Consider the following 18064-nt stretch of genomic DNA (forward strand, 5'->3'; position numbering starts at 1 on the left):
TCCTAAGGGAGCGGAACCACAGGAAATCAGGGTCTAGGTTAGTCACTATTTCCTACTGTCACTACATAGTATAAAACAAAAGCGCTTCCCGCTGTGTGTCCCTATGTATAGCTACGCATTTAAATAGATATAAATAGATAGTGTGATTCCTTCTTCATTTAATACAATGTTATTTATTTGCGAGTATAATAATAAAATATTTAATTTTCTTTACAAAGCCGTGCAATGTCCATGGGCCGGCGATGACAATTGATAATAAAACAAGAAAATTTTGTTTGCATTAGGTAGGCACCATCATCATTCATATTGTGGAAAAAGACTTGGAAAACCGGTGTTTTAATTTCCATTTTGTTTTGATAATACACAAGAATAATTAAATCAAATTCTGTTGTCACTACATTCATAAGTAAAGATTATTTTAACAAATTTACCTCCACTAGAGAGACTGTCTAGGTCGCACATGTATTATGAGTCCATTTTAACGAAGTCAACCCTCATTGGGAACGTTATTGTTGCCTGCCTTCTACACTAGTGTCAGATTAATTCAATTTTTATTATTACCTATTAGCTGCTATCCTAGCTTTGTTCGACATCAACAGGAGGATATGGAGTGACCTTATTTTAGGGCGGAAACACACGCCACATGATAATTCATACTATAAATGTGATTAACGAAATAATATTACATTATAATCATAATTATAAATAATAATTAATTATACATTCAAAAGTCTCTCTGTCTGTTCCGCTTTCACGGCTAAACTGGACCGATTTTGATGAAATTTGGTATGTACTTAGTTAAAGATCCCCGTTCAAATATAGGCTATTTTTCAAAAATTAACCCCCAAATGACTATAACAAGGGCTGAAAATACACGCAAGCGAAGCCGCTAAAATGTTAATAAATAACACCTATCGCTATTTTTATCAAATTGATACATTGATATCGCGTTAATCACAAATACCATATCGATCTCTTTCCAGAATACAATTTATATAAACAAGTTGTGAAATGACTAAATGACTAATTATGATGTATTCGGACATTCTGAATCAGAATATTCATGACATGCATCTATAAATTTGTTATTTGATAAATCTTTTGTGAATCAGTATTCATACCAATCATTGATTCATTAATTTGTGTGCACGTGCAGTCAACAGCACATCACCCTACCCAAATTCATTGTAAACACCACCGCTTCTACATAAACTTTTACTACAGTGCAAATTTTGCAGACCTATTCGTTTCTCTCAAATATCAAAGATAGACATTATCTATTAAAGGTCTAGGTGGAACATTCCGCTTGGATCAATGTTTTCCATCGTTCAATAATAATAGATGCTATTTTTCAACGTGTTACATCATAAAAACAAATTTTAGGAAATATTTAGTAAAACTGTGTTGTCAAACAATGTAATGTTGCAGTGTTGTTACACACACATAGCGCGGTGTTGTTTCTATATCTACTGTGTTGCCATGTCGCGCACTTTTCCTTATATTTAAGGTAAACTATGGTTTACGCGCTATAGCTCACGATATAGCTAGATCTGATTTTGAGAGTGGAGCAAAATACCTATTAATATAATATATTAATATATACGAAATAATTTTTTTCGACATAGGTGAAGATTTATTTATAAAAAGTAAAAAAGAGAAAAGAAAACGGATTTGCTTTTCTTGCTAAGATTTATTTAATATATGCTACGGCGTAGCATATGACTACGAATGAGTGCTACGAGGCGCTACGAATATTGAAACCCAAAAACGTAGGTGACGTTTCGTTCCTTTTACATGACGTAATTATACCTACCACTAATTAAGAATCGGCTTAGCTATTGTCTCTATAACTTGTTACGTTGCGCGTTGTATTACGAATGCATAGGCAAATCGATTTTCAATGCTGGTATCACTAACCGGCTTCTCACACATAGACACAGCTATAAATAAACAAACCTCCTCCACCTCTCGTAACCGGGTCTCCGCGTCTACCAATCACGCTTCGAGAATATTATCGACGCGCATGCGGTCAGTGACGTGTCTCGAGCAGCATATAAAAGCGAAACTGCAGTCGACACCGCAAACCATTCGTATAACCAACTCCGAGCAGTCACGTCGTTCCGGGACAGTTCCAGTGAAATTTAAATCAATATTTAAAATACAAGAAGCAAATATGTCCGAGGCTTTCTTCGACGAGTACGACTACTACAACTTTGACCACGACAAGCACATTTTCTCCGGCCACAGCGGCAAGCAGCGCACGAAGAAGGAGGTGAACGAGCACACGAACCACTTCGACCCGTCCGGCCATTCCAGAAAGATCGTTACAAAGTTAGTCAACACACAGAATAATAAGAAAGGTGGCAAACATTAGATGTGAATCTAAAGTAATTTGACTATGGCTAGTGTAAGGACAAATGATATGCCGAGCGAACGGAGGTCGTTGTGGCGGATACCTGAAGAGGATTCGGGTCGCCGCCTCTCTCAGAGATCAATGGAACATCCGATGCGGTTTTTGCTGACTCCGGCTCATTACTTCGCCAGTTGCAACCACAGAACGCGCAGGAGGCCGCGTCAGCTGACCTAAGTTTACAGTGAAATCTATTTTGGATTCAACATCGTTCCATGTGACTGATCTCATCTCTAATGGGCTTGTTGTAAAGCCCAAACTTGCTGTGTTATTAAGTCTTAGTTAGATTATTATGCGTTTAATTTGTATCTCCAAGGTACGAGGACTGTTATAATAATTTAAGATACTTAAATAAAGAATTTAATTTATATTTACTTTTTTGTTTTTGTCTCTTGAACTCTGTTGGCAACAGCTTGTGTATTCATATCGCCTACGCCTATGTGTTTACATACAAAGACAACCTTGAGTCTGTCCGGCCGAGGTGGTCGGCCTTGTCGACTATTATCAGTAGCAGCCTGTTATTATTCTGCGTCGTATTTATTTGATGAACTAGCTACGTACCGGCGCTCTGCTTACATGCGAATTTTGCAACAAAATATCCCTATGTGCATGGTAATATTCTACTCATATAGCTACTAGATTATATAGAATTAGGTCGATTCGATTGAGTAGATTTTACATGATTGAGTAACAATTGTACATCCAAACTTTCATTACAATTTTATGTATATAGTAGGTATAGGCTTATTGGTAAAATATTCAAATAATTCCTGATTAAATATTCTTTTCTTTCCTCCTTTCCCAGTTTTTATGCTAACATATATAATCACTAAAATTGTAACTTTTCCATGTTACTTAGTCAGTACATATACTCATTCCTAAGCAGCTATTTTACATATTTGTGATGAGGAACACCCATAGTCACTTAGGTAGGTACTATTAGGTAGTCAGTTAATGTAAAATGTTTTACTTTGTTAAGCGAAAACAATGGAGATATTTTTTGTAAAACAAGTTTTTGCCTCGTCTCGGCAGACAAATAAAACATGCACCGTGAGCAGATGAAGGAAGCAACGAATAACTAAACCTCAATAGTATTGGGTTCGTGCAGTACCTGTTTATATATTTACCTTATACTAATATAAACAATAAATATCTTTACCTTAGTACAAAAGAACTGAATCTGAATTTTAAAAAGGTTACATACTGATTCTTCTAACTTCACGAATAAGCTGAAGAATTTGCATAAAATTAGATTTGTTTCTTTGGTCTCGCTAATCTCTTTTTATAATACAGTCAGCTACAAGTCAAGTTAACCTGCTGGTTCTCTATACCACGATAATAGCGGTGAATATGCAATTATTTTGAGTATAAGTAAGTATATTGATATGCTATTGACTTACATGTTATTATGTAATTTTTGTAGGAAATGCAGAAATTATATTCATGTTAGAATTCTATGTGTATTAATATATATCTTAAATTTCAACCAAATCGGTTAATCCGTTTTTGGTTTCATCAAAAATATTACACGAACTAAAATTCATACCTCAAACTTAGTACCTAGTTATAATAAAATTATATGAGTAGTTAATTTTATGGTATCTTAACTGACTCCGCAAATATAGGAATATTTCTCAATAGCGGATGGAAGGCTTGGTCTATAGCTATAAAATTACAAACATCCTACTTATCCTACAGCACGTTGCCTGCACCGTGCATAGAAATCGCCAATCAAGTATTTTTTTACGTAAAGGCTTGCAAATGTTACGAACATGAACACAACTATAATCGATTACGACCTTTAACTCAGTTATTCATGCATTTATCAACTTTATTTATACTTAAATCTACTGCTAGTAAATCCTACTCATTCTCTTTCTTTGCGCGTTTTCCCGGTTTTGTTGTCATTGAGCGTTGGAACCTAGGGTCTGCTCTTCTACTTTTTCTCTGCAACTTAGCATAGTCTTCGACGACCCAGTTGTAAGAGCATAATGTTATGCTTGCCGATAACATTATGTTCCAACATCATCCTAGACAAGCATTTCTTGGGGTTGTTCCTTCTGTCAGGGCCAGGCGGAAACAGCATAGTCAGATATTTGTACCTTAAGTAATTTTCTGATTCACGCAAGACGTGGCCGCACCAGCTCCTAAATTTTGTACGTTCTATTTGACTTCAATTATATAATACTTAAAAAAACAACATGTAGTTTTATTTTTGCCTAATATGAGTAAGCACAAGATAAGTTTATTTGTTAGACAAAAAACCCCGGACTTTCAATATTCATTTCACTATAACTTTTGAACGGCTGAACTATCTGATCATATATATTGATCAAACATATCTAAGATACACCGCATAAAAATTAACTATCAAATAAAAAAAAGCATCCAAATCGGTTCACGCGTTGATGAGCTACAGTGCCACGTACACAGACAGACTCACTTAGCGTTCAATCTTATAACACCCCTCTTTTTGCGTCGGAGGTTAAAAATATATTCCAAATTTCCACTGTAAATAAATATTTTTGCAGAACCAAATATTTTTCCCGCCATTACTGACCTGGCCACGTTTTCCAGGGACATCTTACAAAAGAAGGGGTCAGCGGTGGACGCAGCCATCGCAGCGATGTTCTGCAACGAGCTTCTGAACCAGCAGAGCATGGGCCTGGGTGGAGGGTTCTTCATGACGGTCTACATCAAGGATGAGGAGAAGGCATACACTATCAATGCTAGGGAGAAGGCCCCGATGGCTGCCACCACTGACATGTTCCATGGAAGCTCTGATAAGGCGACTAAAGGTCAGTAAATAAGAAACTGTGTGAAGTTACTTCAAGTAAATCTCTCTCATTCGCATGTCAAAAAAAAAACGTTGAAATTTGGAAAAATTGACTGTGACTACAACTGGCCGCCTGCCTGACGTCAACTCTCCTTGGAAATGATATTGTTGCATATCAACTGTCTAGGCTATGTGTCCCTTAGTCGCCTCGTACGTCATCCACGGGAGGACATGGACTGCGAGTGTATGTCACTGCACGTAAATGCAGCATAATAAAATTTTCGCCATTAGCTCTAGCGGTAATAATATTAAAATGTCAAAAATTTACTTTTTGTATGTGATTTATGGATGCAAATCAATATGAGTTACCAGGTAATTTTGTAATAACTTCGATGGATGTAACCGATTTCTATAAGAATATGCCTATAAGATACGAGCGTAAGTTAAGGAACTTCTGAGAGTGTTCTGCATTTTCTTGAGAATTTCGGAAAAGTTCTTGTACCTAACTATAGGTCAATCTGAAAAATAATATAATAAATATTTACAATCTTTAGAATCATTTGTTTTCTGCAGATATGCACGATACCTAATGCCTGTAGTGAATTATACTTACAACTACGAATAGGTACTTCAGATATTTCGATACCTAATCTTAATTGCTTAGTTAAATAGGTATAAACTGATACACTATCGAATAACAAGTGACCCAGTTAAGATAATACTTACATGGAAATACTCCAAACGTTTTAAATATTTTACTCGTTTAAAATACTTATGATTAGGTATACAAATACCGACGCGTGTTGGAAGTATATGCGTTTATCAGTGTAATTATGGCTGTATTGTCTGACCATAACAATTGTGCACATATGGTTGTATGTATTGAATTCTTTAACAATGAATTCTGAAACAAAAGTACAATAATATCCAACAGGTACCTTCCTAACTGATATTAAATCAGGAACAATTAGGAAAGCGTTCCTTGAGCACCGAGGTTCGATAACTAAGGAAGTAACCGATAGACGAGAGCGAAACTTTTGATGGTTGAGACAGGCGAAGCAATAAATTATTATTTTACGAGATATAACTAGTGATTTGCCCGACGCCGAGCTATATGTGATAGCATAGGTATTATATTTATTTATATAGGTTCAATTCGCACTTAACCGGTTTTTAATTAATACTTCATACTAATACACAAACAATTCAGCTTGTCAAAATTTAAAATCTCTTGAGTAGTCGGTTTCTCTACTGAGCTTTCTCTTATATCTGGTTCAGATAACACTAAGGGTGTTGTTCCACATGTAGCTAAGCTACGGAGGCAAGTATTTAGCGGTTGAGCAGGAATCTATGTACGTTCATCTTTTCAGTTCAATCCATAACTGCCAAATCGAAATAGCTGGAAGCTAAACATTACACGAAACTTAGTTCGTATCGAGAAGTTTTTTCATTGCTTATACTCGTACTTATGTAGCTGGAATCATAGCTATGCAAGCTAAGTTTGTTTACTTCACATTGGTAATTCAGGTTTAATTTTGTCATTTTAAAGTTACAAAGTCGCGAGTTGCCTGAGTGATGAAAAGATGGCATTCTGTTTTTATAATCTGTAATTATTTTGCATGCATAAAAAATTAAGTGTATGTAAAAAATATATATTTTTTACATACACTTAATTTTTAATAATGCATAAAAAATTAAGTGTATGTAAAAATATATATTTTTTTACATACACTTAATTTTTTATGCATTACCTAAATGAATACAAAATAACCATCACACTGCAGTGAATGTAATATTGTGTATAATAACGTATTCCTCAATAAATACAAAAATAGCAACTAGCTAATAATAGCTTTAATAAGTTTAATTAAAAATATTGAATTTAAATCATATTTCATAACGTTACATTCGCACAATATAATTTTGGCATAATCTTTTGTTCCGCTCTGATTTCGAAGCCTAGTTTATATTAATAAACTGTAATAGACATATATTATCCGTTCTACAAAATATAAAATACTAATGATAGTACAATCAACCACATGACGAGTTACCCTGCCTGTATCTTTACGCCACGATTATAGGGACGAATTTGCAATGAATTTGGACAGCTTGATACACTGTTGGCTGTAGCAATCGCTCGCTGATTTATTGAATTGTTATGTCCTCAGGCCCACTAGCGGTAGCTGTCCCAGGGGAACTGCGTGGGATGTGGGCAGCGTACCAGCGGTGGGGCAGACTCCCGTGGGCAACTCTCGTTGAGCCAGTCATCGAAATCTGCAGAAATGGCTTCGTGATGTCCAAGCCTCTATATGACGGCCTAGAGAGCGCGCCCTTTATCAAGAACGATCTCCATTTGAGGTAAATTGCAAGGTTACTGACCTTTATTTTATATCGGATGTAAACATTTAATCCGTGTTTTACGTGATCCAGCAAGATCCGGTTTCGTTGTTCAATTTTAAAATAAGAAAATTTTAAACGCTACTATAATAGAAATCAGCTAAATTATGCCTTAAAATAAAGGTCCTGAAATTATGCCAATTCATACTTATATCACATTTGAGGTTAGCATAGATATATTATGTAGGGATGCTTGTGTAAACCCGGACTTTTGAGGCATTCATGGTGTCAAAACCAACATGAAGAAATCTATTATTACCTATTCTTTAGGCTTTATTTTTACTTTATTTCATTTAGATAATTCATTGTATTTATTTTACATATGTAAATGTACAAATGTATGGCTTTTTACCTAAAATAAATAACTTTTATTATATTATATTATTATTAATTCATTCAACATGTATCTGTCCGTTATTTGTCCGTTAATGTACCATTGGAATATACTAACGGACAGTCCTCCACACCTGCTAAACTATTGGCGGGAAAGGGTTTACTAGTATGGGTAGTTAGTAGTTGGCTAGCGATCTGGATTTAGGATGCGGACATCTACCTTAAAATTACTCACAAAAGCGTTGCCTGGTAGATGTGGACTTGCTACTTTATACTACTACTTAAAATGCAACAAACATATTGCTACCTATTTTACGAGATGAGGCATGAAACATGGACATAAATAAATATAAAGAAACTGGTTTCATAAAAATGTTATAAGATTAACTTTTTGTGATTATAATCAAGCGTAAAGATAAAGTTTAATCGGTTTTCACATAACAAAAAATAAAACTGCGCAGTAAATTAACGTGTAAGTATAAATACAAGTCAGTACCTATTTGGTACGTAGCAAAATATTTTTATTTGCAACCTTGATTACTCTTATCGACTTTTTGAACCGTTTGCGTCGCGCGGTCGTGATGCATGGTAAAAGTGGACATTATTCAGGCGCAAATTTACCCCGCTATTTATAAATAAAAGTGAAAGCATATTTTAAGCTAAAAATTTTGTCACTATCCTACTTTATAATATATGCCACTCACAGAAAGAGACAAAACGTACTTAGATTAAAATATGGTTTAATTTTTTTATGAATAATAACAGGTTTAGACTATAACTAAGCTAGAAAACCAGAGAAAAGTGAACCAGATGAAACAAAGTAAATAGCTAACCAACATGCTTGCGGGTTGAAGGAACTGTTCTCATATGAAATATTTATTTAAAAAGAAATTTATTAGCCATTACAAATTATTACTAAGCATACTTACTACCTATCTAGAACTTACAATTAGTGTACGTTGTAATTAAACTTTGAACTCACCCTTCACAGAAAACTCTTGATATACCTAATAAGTTTCAGGAATCAGCGTGTTTCAACAATACAAACTGTCCAGCTTGATTATTATTAGTAGTACAAAAAGATATAGAAAACAACCTTTACTTAGGTAGACACACTTTAGGCAACCCTAGACCTCATCTTTGCTTTCTATCAGGCTTGATTGAGGTCAAATGCACTCCAAATTTTATTTTTTTAAATAGAAATAAGTAGATTAACCCTCATTAATTTATCCAGGAAAATGTACTTCAATACCGACAAAGGCCAGTTCCACAGGCCAGGGACGCTGGTGAAACCGAGCGAAGCCCTCTGCAACACCTATGAGAGGATAGCCGAGAAAGGGGGAGATGAGCTGTACAATGGCAGCCTGGCTGGGGACCTCCTTGATGATCTACAGAGGGTCGGGAGCATCATCACTGCCGAGGACCTGAGGAATTATGAGTGAGTTATTTATTCCCACTTCCAGAAGTGCCTTGGCCCTTTTGAAGTGGCCTTTGCCCGGGCAAAGGCCTATTTAAACAAAATACTACACATGTAACGTATATAGCTGGAATAAATAAACATATTATTTGTCACGTAGACAACAGATAAATTCGGATTGCCCCAAATGAAAGAGCTTAGCAGAAATACTTAGGTACCCGATTATGAATAATCGACTTTTACTAATTATTTTTTTATAAGATAAGCAAGTGCCATAAAGTTTATGTGTGTATTTTATGTCATGTATGTGGCTGTTTATTTCACAAGTTATCTATAAGTTTGAGCGGTCGATATCAAGACAGCATGATACCTACGTGACATAATCGTTGTATACCTAGAACATTATTTATTTTTATTTGTCACACAGCAGTTTCAGCCGTAACTGCGATTTTGTTTTGAATGGACGACCGTAAACCTACCTATTTGTTGTACATTTTATAGTTTGCTTACCACAGGTACCTACATAGATGCCTAATTTAAGACAACATTGCACTAATAACATCAACCGCATTTCTTCATCCGAAAAAGTAGCCATTATATTCAATTGATGTTCACATCAATTTAATATAATGGCTACTTTTAAGAATTTTGTTCTAGAAATTTCAATTTCTAGAACAAAATTCTGCAGTTTCTTTAAATATCATTCAATAGGTAGGCACTTCATATAATAATATCCATTCCTCACATTTTTAATTCCATTGTTATAATAAAGCGTGAATAATATTTGAACACCTGCTAAAACTATAACGGTGACTCATTCTTTCCACAGTTTTCATAACAATAAATTGAGAAATGATTATTCAGAAGTTTGTACCATTCATTCATATCTCACTTGATACAAAGTAACTTGTTTTGTTATGTGTGTATGAATAGAGTAACCAAATGTCTGCTTTAGTGTCATTGTAATAAGAGCCTTGTTTTCGTTTAAAAACAAAAACATAGAATATAGTACCCATGACAGTAGTTTACAATTATCGAGGTCAAAATAAACCAATATCTTTCATATACACATTTCTTATTGATGTATTCTGATGCAATATATAATAACGGTTGAGTCAGTTATGTTTGTTTGTCATACGAAGACTTACAAGGGAGTAAAATTCATCATTTATTCTACAATTTCAACAAAAATAAATGAGGAGTATTTTGGTAGTGTCCACAAAGTGGTGTGATTATTTTTTATTGTCTATGGACTGCTTATATGTTATTTAATTCCAATTTCAAATAAATAAGGCTATAGTCAGTTGCTCTTGTGTGCACAGATATAAAAACATTTTAAATCTGTGCTTGTATGTAACTTTAATTTCTATGTGAAATATTTTAATTAAATAAGTATGAACACGAGATATAAATATTTCCGTAATCCGATATTTGTGTTATGTAAATTTATGGTTTGTTTGTTTGTCGCAAGTTTTTACTATAGGTAGAGTTACGTAAAAATATGGCTAGAAAAGGAAATTTAAGTGTACAAAATCGATGACAGAAAACACACAGAAAATATGAATAAGAACGATCGAAATTATTAAATTGCTCTTTAATCATTTCTTAATTATTGAAAGATGTGTTGGCAAGTATAATAAATAGCTATGTAATATTCGTTGAAACCAATTTTTTCCATTGGGCAAGGTCATAACTTCTAGAGTATAATTTATTTTAAATTTTGATACGTATCCCTCAAGGTTGCCGATGTTTTTATTATATTATCTTTATTTCCACAACAACGGTCGATGAGATTACTATCTAGAAACTTCGAATCGGACGGTATCTAAAGACAGCTATTGTTTAATCTAGCTGGCATTATTTTGAAACTTTATCACAGACACTCAATAACTTCTTATCAATGAAAATATGGACAATTTTATCTCTTGCCACAGTTTTGTTTACTAACAATAAAGTACATAATAATATGGTAAACCAGCTGCTTCCCGGGGCCTCGCTCCCGTGAGTATATCGGAATAAAAATTACCCTATGTCACCCAGGAATAGAATAGCTTCCTACCAGTGAAAGAATTTTTCAAATCGGTTCACTAGTTCCGAAGATTACCTAGGTACCCCCTACACACAAACACTTCTTCCCCTAAACACAATTAATTTAAAAAAAATCTTTAGTAATTTATTTACCCATTTGTAATTTTGTGCGGAAACGGCCATAAAAGTAGCTTTATGAAATACGTATACGTACTGTTCATGAAATGACTTCCACCTACTAAGTTCTAAATTCGTCGCAATTTTTGACCAGAAGAGGAAAGCCAAAGGAAAAGTGAATACCTAGAAGTATTTGTCATGATATGTGGATACAAAACTGTTGGATGACAATAAATTATACTCGTATGCTGTTAGGTGTGATGGTTAGTAGGTAGGTAGGTCCCATAGTACCTACTAGGTATAACAGGTTCAGAACTATATTAGGTTCAGATATTTTCTCGTTCGTCGGACTCCTGTACCAACTGTATCCAACTTTGGTACCTACCTATAAACTGAAAGACTCCTGTAACGATCTAAATTAGGAATTTGTACGTATATACCAAAATAGTTCTGTCAGATATGTGTGCAGCTCACGAGTTTGATAAAAAATGTAATTAGGGATATGGACTCATAATTACACTTTTTTATCACTATTGTTTATTTATAAACGTTGTAGACATACTTACCTAAATATTGCTTCGTGGAGGTCGAAATGTCAATTTTTAATTTAATTTTTAGGATAAGTTGCACCAGTCAATATTAACTTTGAATTTAACCTGCGCGCCTCCGCTTACCTACTTTTTGACAAAATTGCGTTTTTAGTGCAGATTGGTCAAAATTGTCGTACTTAAAAGTTAACTGGAGCAACCCACTCTTAGCCTTAATGCTTAAAATACATTGTGTCCAAATATTAAGAAAAGCTAATTAGTTTATGAATAGGTACTTATACTTTTCAACCTAATAACAATTTCAATCAATTTCCCAAATAATAACACGGTTTTATTGTTTATTTATGCGACAATGTATTTCACAAAGTACGCGAATAATTATGCCAATACACTGATAACTTCCTAACCTATACGATAAATACTAACCTATAATCTAGAGATACAAATTTCTTATTGTCTTCCACTTATGTATTCATTCCACTCACTATGAGTACAGGTTTCCTCATGATGACGTTTGAGAAGACTTGTCGGAGGACCAGACCAGACACCACAATCGGTTATTTGGCGTTTAAGTCCACCATTTGTACATACAATTTTAAAATTATGTTCAATAAAGTTTTAAGTAAATAAAAATAAATTTTCAGGGCAATAATCGAGCAGCCTCTGGAAGTACAACTCGGGAATGGGGACGTACTCTACGCGCCCTCGCCCCCCAGCAGCGGCGCCATCTTGGTCAATATCCTCAACATCCTCAAGGGCTACAGGTTCAACGCTAGTAGTATCAACACCACGGAGGACAAAATACTGACGTACCACAGGATATTGGAAGCATTCAAGTTTGCGTACGCGACGCGGACGAAGCTGGGAGACCCTGAGTTTCTGGATTTGAAAGAAGTAGGTTTATTGTAGTATGAAAATAATGTCACTTTGACGACGAGTCCAAACTTGTACTTCATTTTATTTTTGTCATATCAGTGAAGTAGGTGAAGTGTGGGTTTGCAGATTTGCAGTTCGCCATTGTGACGCATCAACAACCACACTGCACTGTGATTGGTTCGCTGTGTCTCATTTCGAATCGATTCGACGGTGAGAAATGAAATGCAAACCCGCACTAACCTTAGGGACCTTCGAATAAATAAAAACAAATTCGTCAACTAGCCTACTAGTATGTAGAACAAAGAAAGTAGGTAGGTACGATCTTTATTTACCTTGTAAAAGTCCACATGACTGCTATTTATCAATCTGACAGAAGAATTTTGTCTGCCCATGGTGGAATAAGAAGTATATTTGTAACAAGTTCGAAAGTATCTCAGACGGTAACTAAAACAACACTAAATTCTATGAACACCGAAATAAAATTACGTGTGGTGACTGTCCCGAAATACCTTACGTCTTCTCGCGATGAATCGCTAATGGTCTAATTATCAATAAATGCTTCAATTTCGACAATGTAATTATAGCAAGAAGATTGTATATCCTTTTTTGTAAAATATAGTCAGTCCTTTTATTATCAGACAGTCAGTACATGAACATGAAAATGGCTACAAAGAAACACCATTAAGATTCCTCAAAAACTCACGTTATCTTCCAGCTGATCGCCAACGCTGCAGACCCTGCGTACGGCGCATCCATTCGTCTCCGCATCAACGACTCCTGGACCAGCAACGACACAGCTTATTACGGCGCCGAACAATACAACAAACCTGATGCTGGCACTGCGCACATTTCCATCATAGGCACCAATGGAGACGCTGTGTCGGTCACCAGCTCCATCAACTTCTAGTAAGACAACATTAATCTCATTGTTATTGAACTTCTCTGCGATGACCTGTTTTAATGAAAGTGATAGGTAGGCATGACAATGATACGATTAAAATTATATTTATGAAATTCACAATAACAAACTATCTATTTTTATTAATTTTGCCGTCAAAATATGAGTCGCATTAAACATTGTTGTATCTAAACAGTAAAGCAAAGCGATAAACTTTGGCATTTATCTGCCGCAGTATGCTCAAATTAGGACACTACAAGCCAATAAATGTAAACAGAAATACACAAAACACTAGAAATCATTTAAAAAAAGGAAAAAATACAGCGTGAAATATCTGTAGATTGTGTGCAAATCTAGACCGAAAATAATTTAATATGCATGTCAAAAATTGCAATGCAAAGCGAAAAATTGCGTGGATGTTCTGCATTTGAAGTAGATAGATACCTACTACCTACCTTTTTCATTACCTATGTGCAAGCGCAACCGCTCTCGCGAATGTTGGGATAAAAGTACGGATGTATTATTCCATATTTAATTTTACTAGTGGAGTGTTTAGTTTTCATCGTCCATCTGCCCAGTAGTTCTTGCATAACAGAGTAGGTAGCAAACGTCATCCATCTAAACAATTCTCTCATACACTTTCTTATTTATTGGATTTACTTGTGTGATACAAAAATCTATAAACATCGTATATCTTTCGATTCATTCATGTAATAAAGATAAATAAATACACAAGGAAAAACTGCTATTAATCCTTTGCAGGACATTTTACGCCTACAGACGTTATAACAACTAAGCTTCTTTTGTGGCTCGTTTAATAATATAATAATATTTTGTCATGGAGTGCCCGGTTTTACAACGCCAATCTTGCTGCTTGGTATGTGATAGGCCGGTAATTTTCTATCTCATTTGGGTACGCAAGTCTTTAGTAGGTGGACTTTTTTTGTCTTTGGCCGAGGTGTTGTATGGAAACGGTAGCTCGTTGTCTTCGGTTCACACAATCCTTTTTGATTTCAGCTTCGGCGCCGGCTTCTCAACGCTAAACACCGGCATCGTAATGAACAACGTGATGGACGATTTCTCCTCCCCGGGCATCACCAACCACTTCGGCCTGCAGCCTTCCCCCGCTAACTTCATCAAGCCAGGGAAGCGACCACTCTCTTCAATGAGCCCCAGCATCATCAGAGATAGGAATGGCAACGCCAAATTGGTTATAGGTGCATCCGGGGGGACGAAGATCACGACAGCTGTAGCTTTGGTAAGTTAAGGCTTGTGGTGTCTTAATCCGTGTGTGTAGTGCGACATCTCACCAACAAGTCGATTCGCAGCGAGAAGCAGCTCTAACCAATTGTGCGCCATTGTGACGCAACGACAACCACACGGCAATGTGTTTGGTACGCTGCGTCTCACTTCGAATCGTAGTAGATAAAGACGTAATAATGTAAAGATATAACATAGATTGTTCTAATTTCAGGTGGCAATGCGCAAGTTGTGGTTCGGTCAGAACATTAAACAGGCTGTGGACGAAGCCAGGATCCACCACCAGATCTTCCCAATGGTGGTAGAGTACGAGTTTGGTATTATCGAGGTGAGTTTGCTGTTACTCAAGTATTACTGCTATCTTGGCACTAATTTCGTTAACCAAAATGAAATAATCTGGGAACACGCACAGATGAGAGAGAGAAGTGTAAAGTGTATATATAAAAGTAAGTTTGTTTATTCGTTTGTTACCTCTTCACGCTCTATCTACTCAACCAAACATCTTGAAATTTTGCATACATGTAGTTTGAAGTATGGAGAAGGACATCAGGTACCTTCATTTCGGAAAAATGAAAATGACAATCAACTTTTTTCTGAGTGAAATGGTTCCTATATGGGAGGACTGATCATCCGTCTGGTGCTCGCACAACAGGCGTCACCAAAAGTAGTAATCAACTTTTTCTCCTCTCAGGACATCCTGGAAGGATTGAGGAAGAAAGGCCATGGCCTGCTCCGCTATCGAGGAAGAGGCTCCATAATCTGCGCGCTCTATAGAAACCAAACCGGCATTTATTCTAACGCCGATTTCCGGAAGGGAGGCGATGTAGCGGGCATCGACTGAAGAACCGATTAATTTACAGATAGAAAAGTTGCCATGGGTCATAGCTGTTCTGTTATCGACTAAAAATCGTCAACTTTGTCCCCGACAACCTACCCATAGAAATAATAAATCCATAGAAATAAAATATCACCTACGAATTTGACATATAAAAGCCGAATTCATATGTAAAGCGCGCCCTTTTTATAATTTTTCTAAGTTTTAAGTGTTTATCCTAAAATATGAATCCTCAAGATCGCCGTCTATTTCTATTGAAGGTGATTAAGAAAGAATAAGGTTTATATTACAATAAAATACATTATGGATATAATAATTCTGACCTAAATCATGATTAGGTACATATGATGAGGCCATGTCAACTTCGTGCACAAAATAACTCGTTGCTTGTTAAATTCCCAACACTTACAGTATTATTTACGTTTTAAGATCTTAAGAGATTTGATTGTTGTCACAATTTAAAGTGAATTCCGCTGAGTCCACACCGAGACAATGTTGGCTTTCTTTTTTTAGAATACTTTGAAATCCAACAACAAAAAGAGACAACATTATAAAACTGCTGTATTCATACTCTCTGCTTGCGATCGTTAGCCCAATGTGCACGATCTCATAGACGGAACGAGGATGGTACCTACCTATATCTGATGGACTCTCTCATCTAAATTTGTTAATAAAACAAATTTGTTAGTAAAACAAATTTAGATGAGAGAGTCCATCAGATAAAGGTAGGTATCATTCTCATTAAAAATATTTTATGTACCTACATTGTAAATCAACATACAAAGTGTACATTCCAATTTATTTATTAATCATGTTCCTAATAAGTTGCAAATTAAAATTTGTATACGAAAAATAATTTAGCAGATTTAGTTTCTATAGACATTAAAATAGCTATTTATTTGAATATTGAGTAATAAGGTAAGCATAAATAAATTTAAACAAATGCAAATTATTATCTACAACGTTTTAAGCAGAATAGTTCAATACAATCAAATGACAATGACAAGTATCTATAAGAACCCCATATTTATTCGTCTCAGAATCGTGATTGGCAATAAATGGCATGAAGAAAAACATACTTAAATTGTACCTAGAAATAAAATACTTATTTAAATGTGATAGTTAAATTAGATAGATTTCAAAAATCTAATAACATTTAACGATTGGCTCGAATGTCAACATCATTTTCTTCTATAAATAATTCTTCAATATAAATAATAATTAATACATATAAATATATAAATATAAATTATTTGCTTGAAAGAAGTTTATTTTGCCCATATGTGTAGAAATTAAGACAATGCTTTAACGGCCCAATATCATATAAAAGTAGTTTGTTTAGATTATATTTAGGACAATAAAATATTCTATCTATATGATAAAATCACTGTTACTTTCAACCGAATTTATAGTAGGTTAGGGTAGCAACAGCTATTTCAAATTCTGTATGTAAACATGTACAACAAGCGTTAGAAAATATTATGTAACATTCCATAACGTTGCGTAGAACTTGACATTGTTTTTTTTAAATATAATACAAATAAAATCGGATATTTTAACTCGATCAAAGTGAATAAAATAAATTGGTCGTCACACTGTTAGTATCCTCTGTGGTATCCAGTAGTTCTGACGCCTATCTACGACAAAATAATGTTTGATATTTAAAAACACTAGAATATGAATATTCTAATTAAAAAAGTAATTATATGGTACATAATATTGTCACAAATAGTTTATAAATTATTCAATTTCATAATAAAAATATGACGTGTACAATTTGTTTCTTAGCAAATATGACGTAGCATAAAACTAATATTTTTCTTAAAAATCGTATGCTCGAACTAAACTAATATTATTATGATTGGATTGTATTATTTAAGGTATGTAATGCCAATTTCTCGTAGTTATGTAAGTAGATGACTTTACAAATAAAATTTTACACGTTATATTGCCTATCATTTAAGTCGCCTACATTTCTTTACGTACCGTTAATCGACGTACCGTTGGTTAGTAACCAACCACAATTTACCCTAAATAGCAGTCCAGTGACAATTGAACTAAGTAATACCAGTGTTCTCTCACTGGCCACACAACCACTTTATAGCTTATAAAGTCACATAACCACGTACAACAGACACATCGACAGTTACTTACAAACACGACCGC

The 18064-nt window shown here is 34.9% G+C and overlaps 2 protein-coding genes across 4 annotated transcripts in view; both read left to right on the top strand.

Moving 5' to 3' along the window:
- Positions 1–17844, top strand: part of LOC128674631 (glutathione hydrolase 1 proenzyme-like) — a 35114-nt gene extending 17270 nt beyond the window's left edge. For all 3 annotated transcript variants that reach the window (XM_053753340.2, XM_053753339.1, XM_053753338.2), the window contains 8 exons: positions 4988–5208; positions 7358–7547; positions 9154–9357; positions 12674–12923; positions 13621–13811; positions 14821–15061; positions 15278–15391; positions 15755–17844. In XM_053753340.2, the coding sequence (XP_053609315.1) occupies positions 4988–5208; positions 7358–7547; positions 9154–9357; positions 12674–12923; positions 13621–13811; positions 14821–15061; positions 15278–15391; positions 15755–15904 (1561 nt within the window). In that variant the 3' untranslated portion in view covers positions 15905–17844. The remainder of the gene's footprint in view (positions 1–4987; positions 5209–7357; positions 7548–9153; positions 9358–12673; positions 12924–13620; positions 13812–14820; positions 15062–15277; positions 15392–15754) is intronic.
- On the top strand, positions 2060–2784 carry LOC128674635 (uncharacterized protein). The gene has a single exon (XM_053753345.2). The coding sequence runs from the start codon at positions 2174–2176 to the stop codon at positions 2372–2374; it is 201 nt and encodes a 66-aa protein (XP_053609320.1). The 5' UTR covers positions 2060–2173; the 3' UTR covers positions 2375–2784.
- Positions 17845–18064: the final 220 nt, after the last annotated feature.

This window comes from Plodia interpunctella, chromosome 13 (assembly GCF_027563975.2).
Source record: "Plodia interpunctella isolate USDA-ARS_2022_Savannah chromosome 13, ilPloInte3.2, whole genome shotgun sequence".
Classification (NCBI taxonomy): domain Eukaryota; kingdom Metazoa; phylum Arthropoda; class Insecta; order Lepidoptera; family Pyralidae; genus Plodia; species Plodia interpunctella.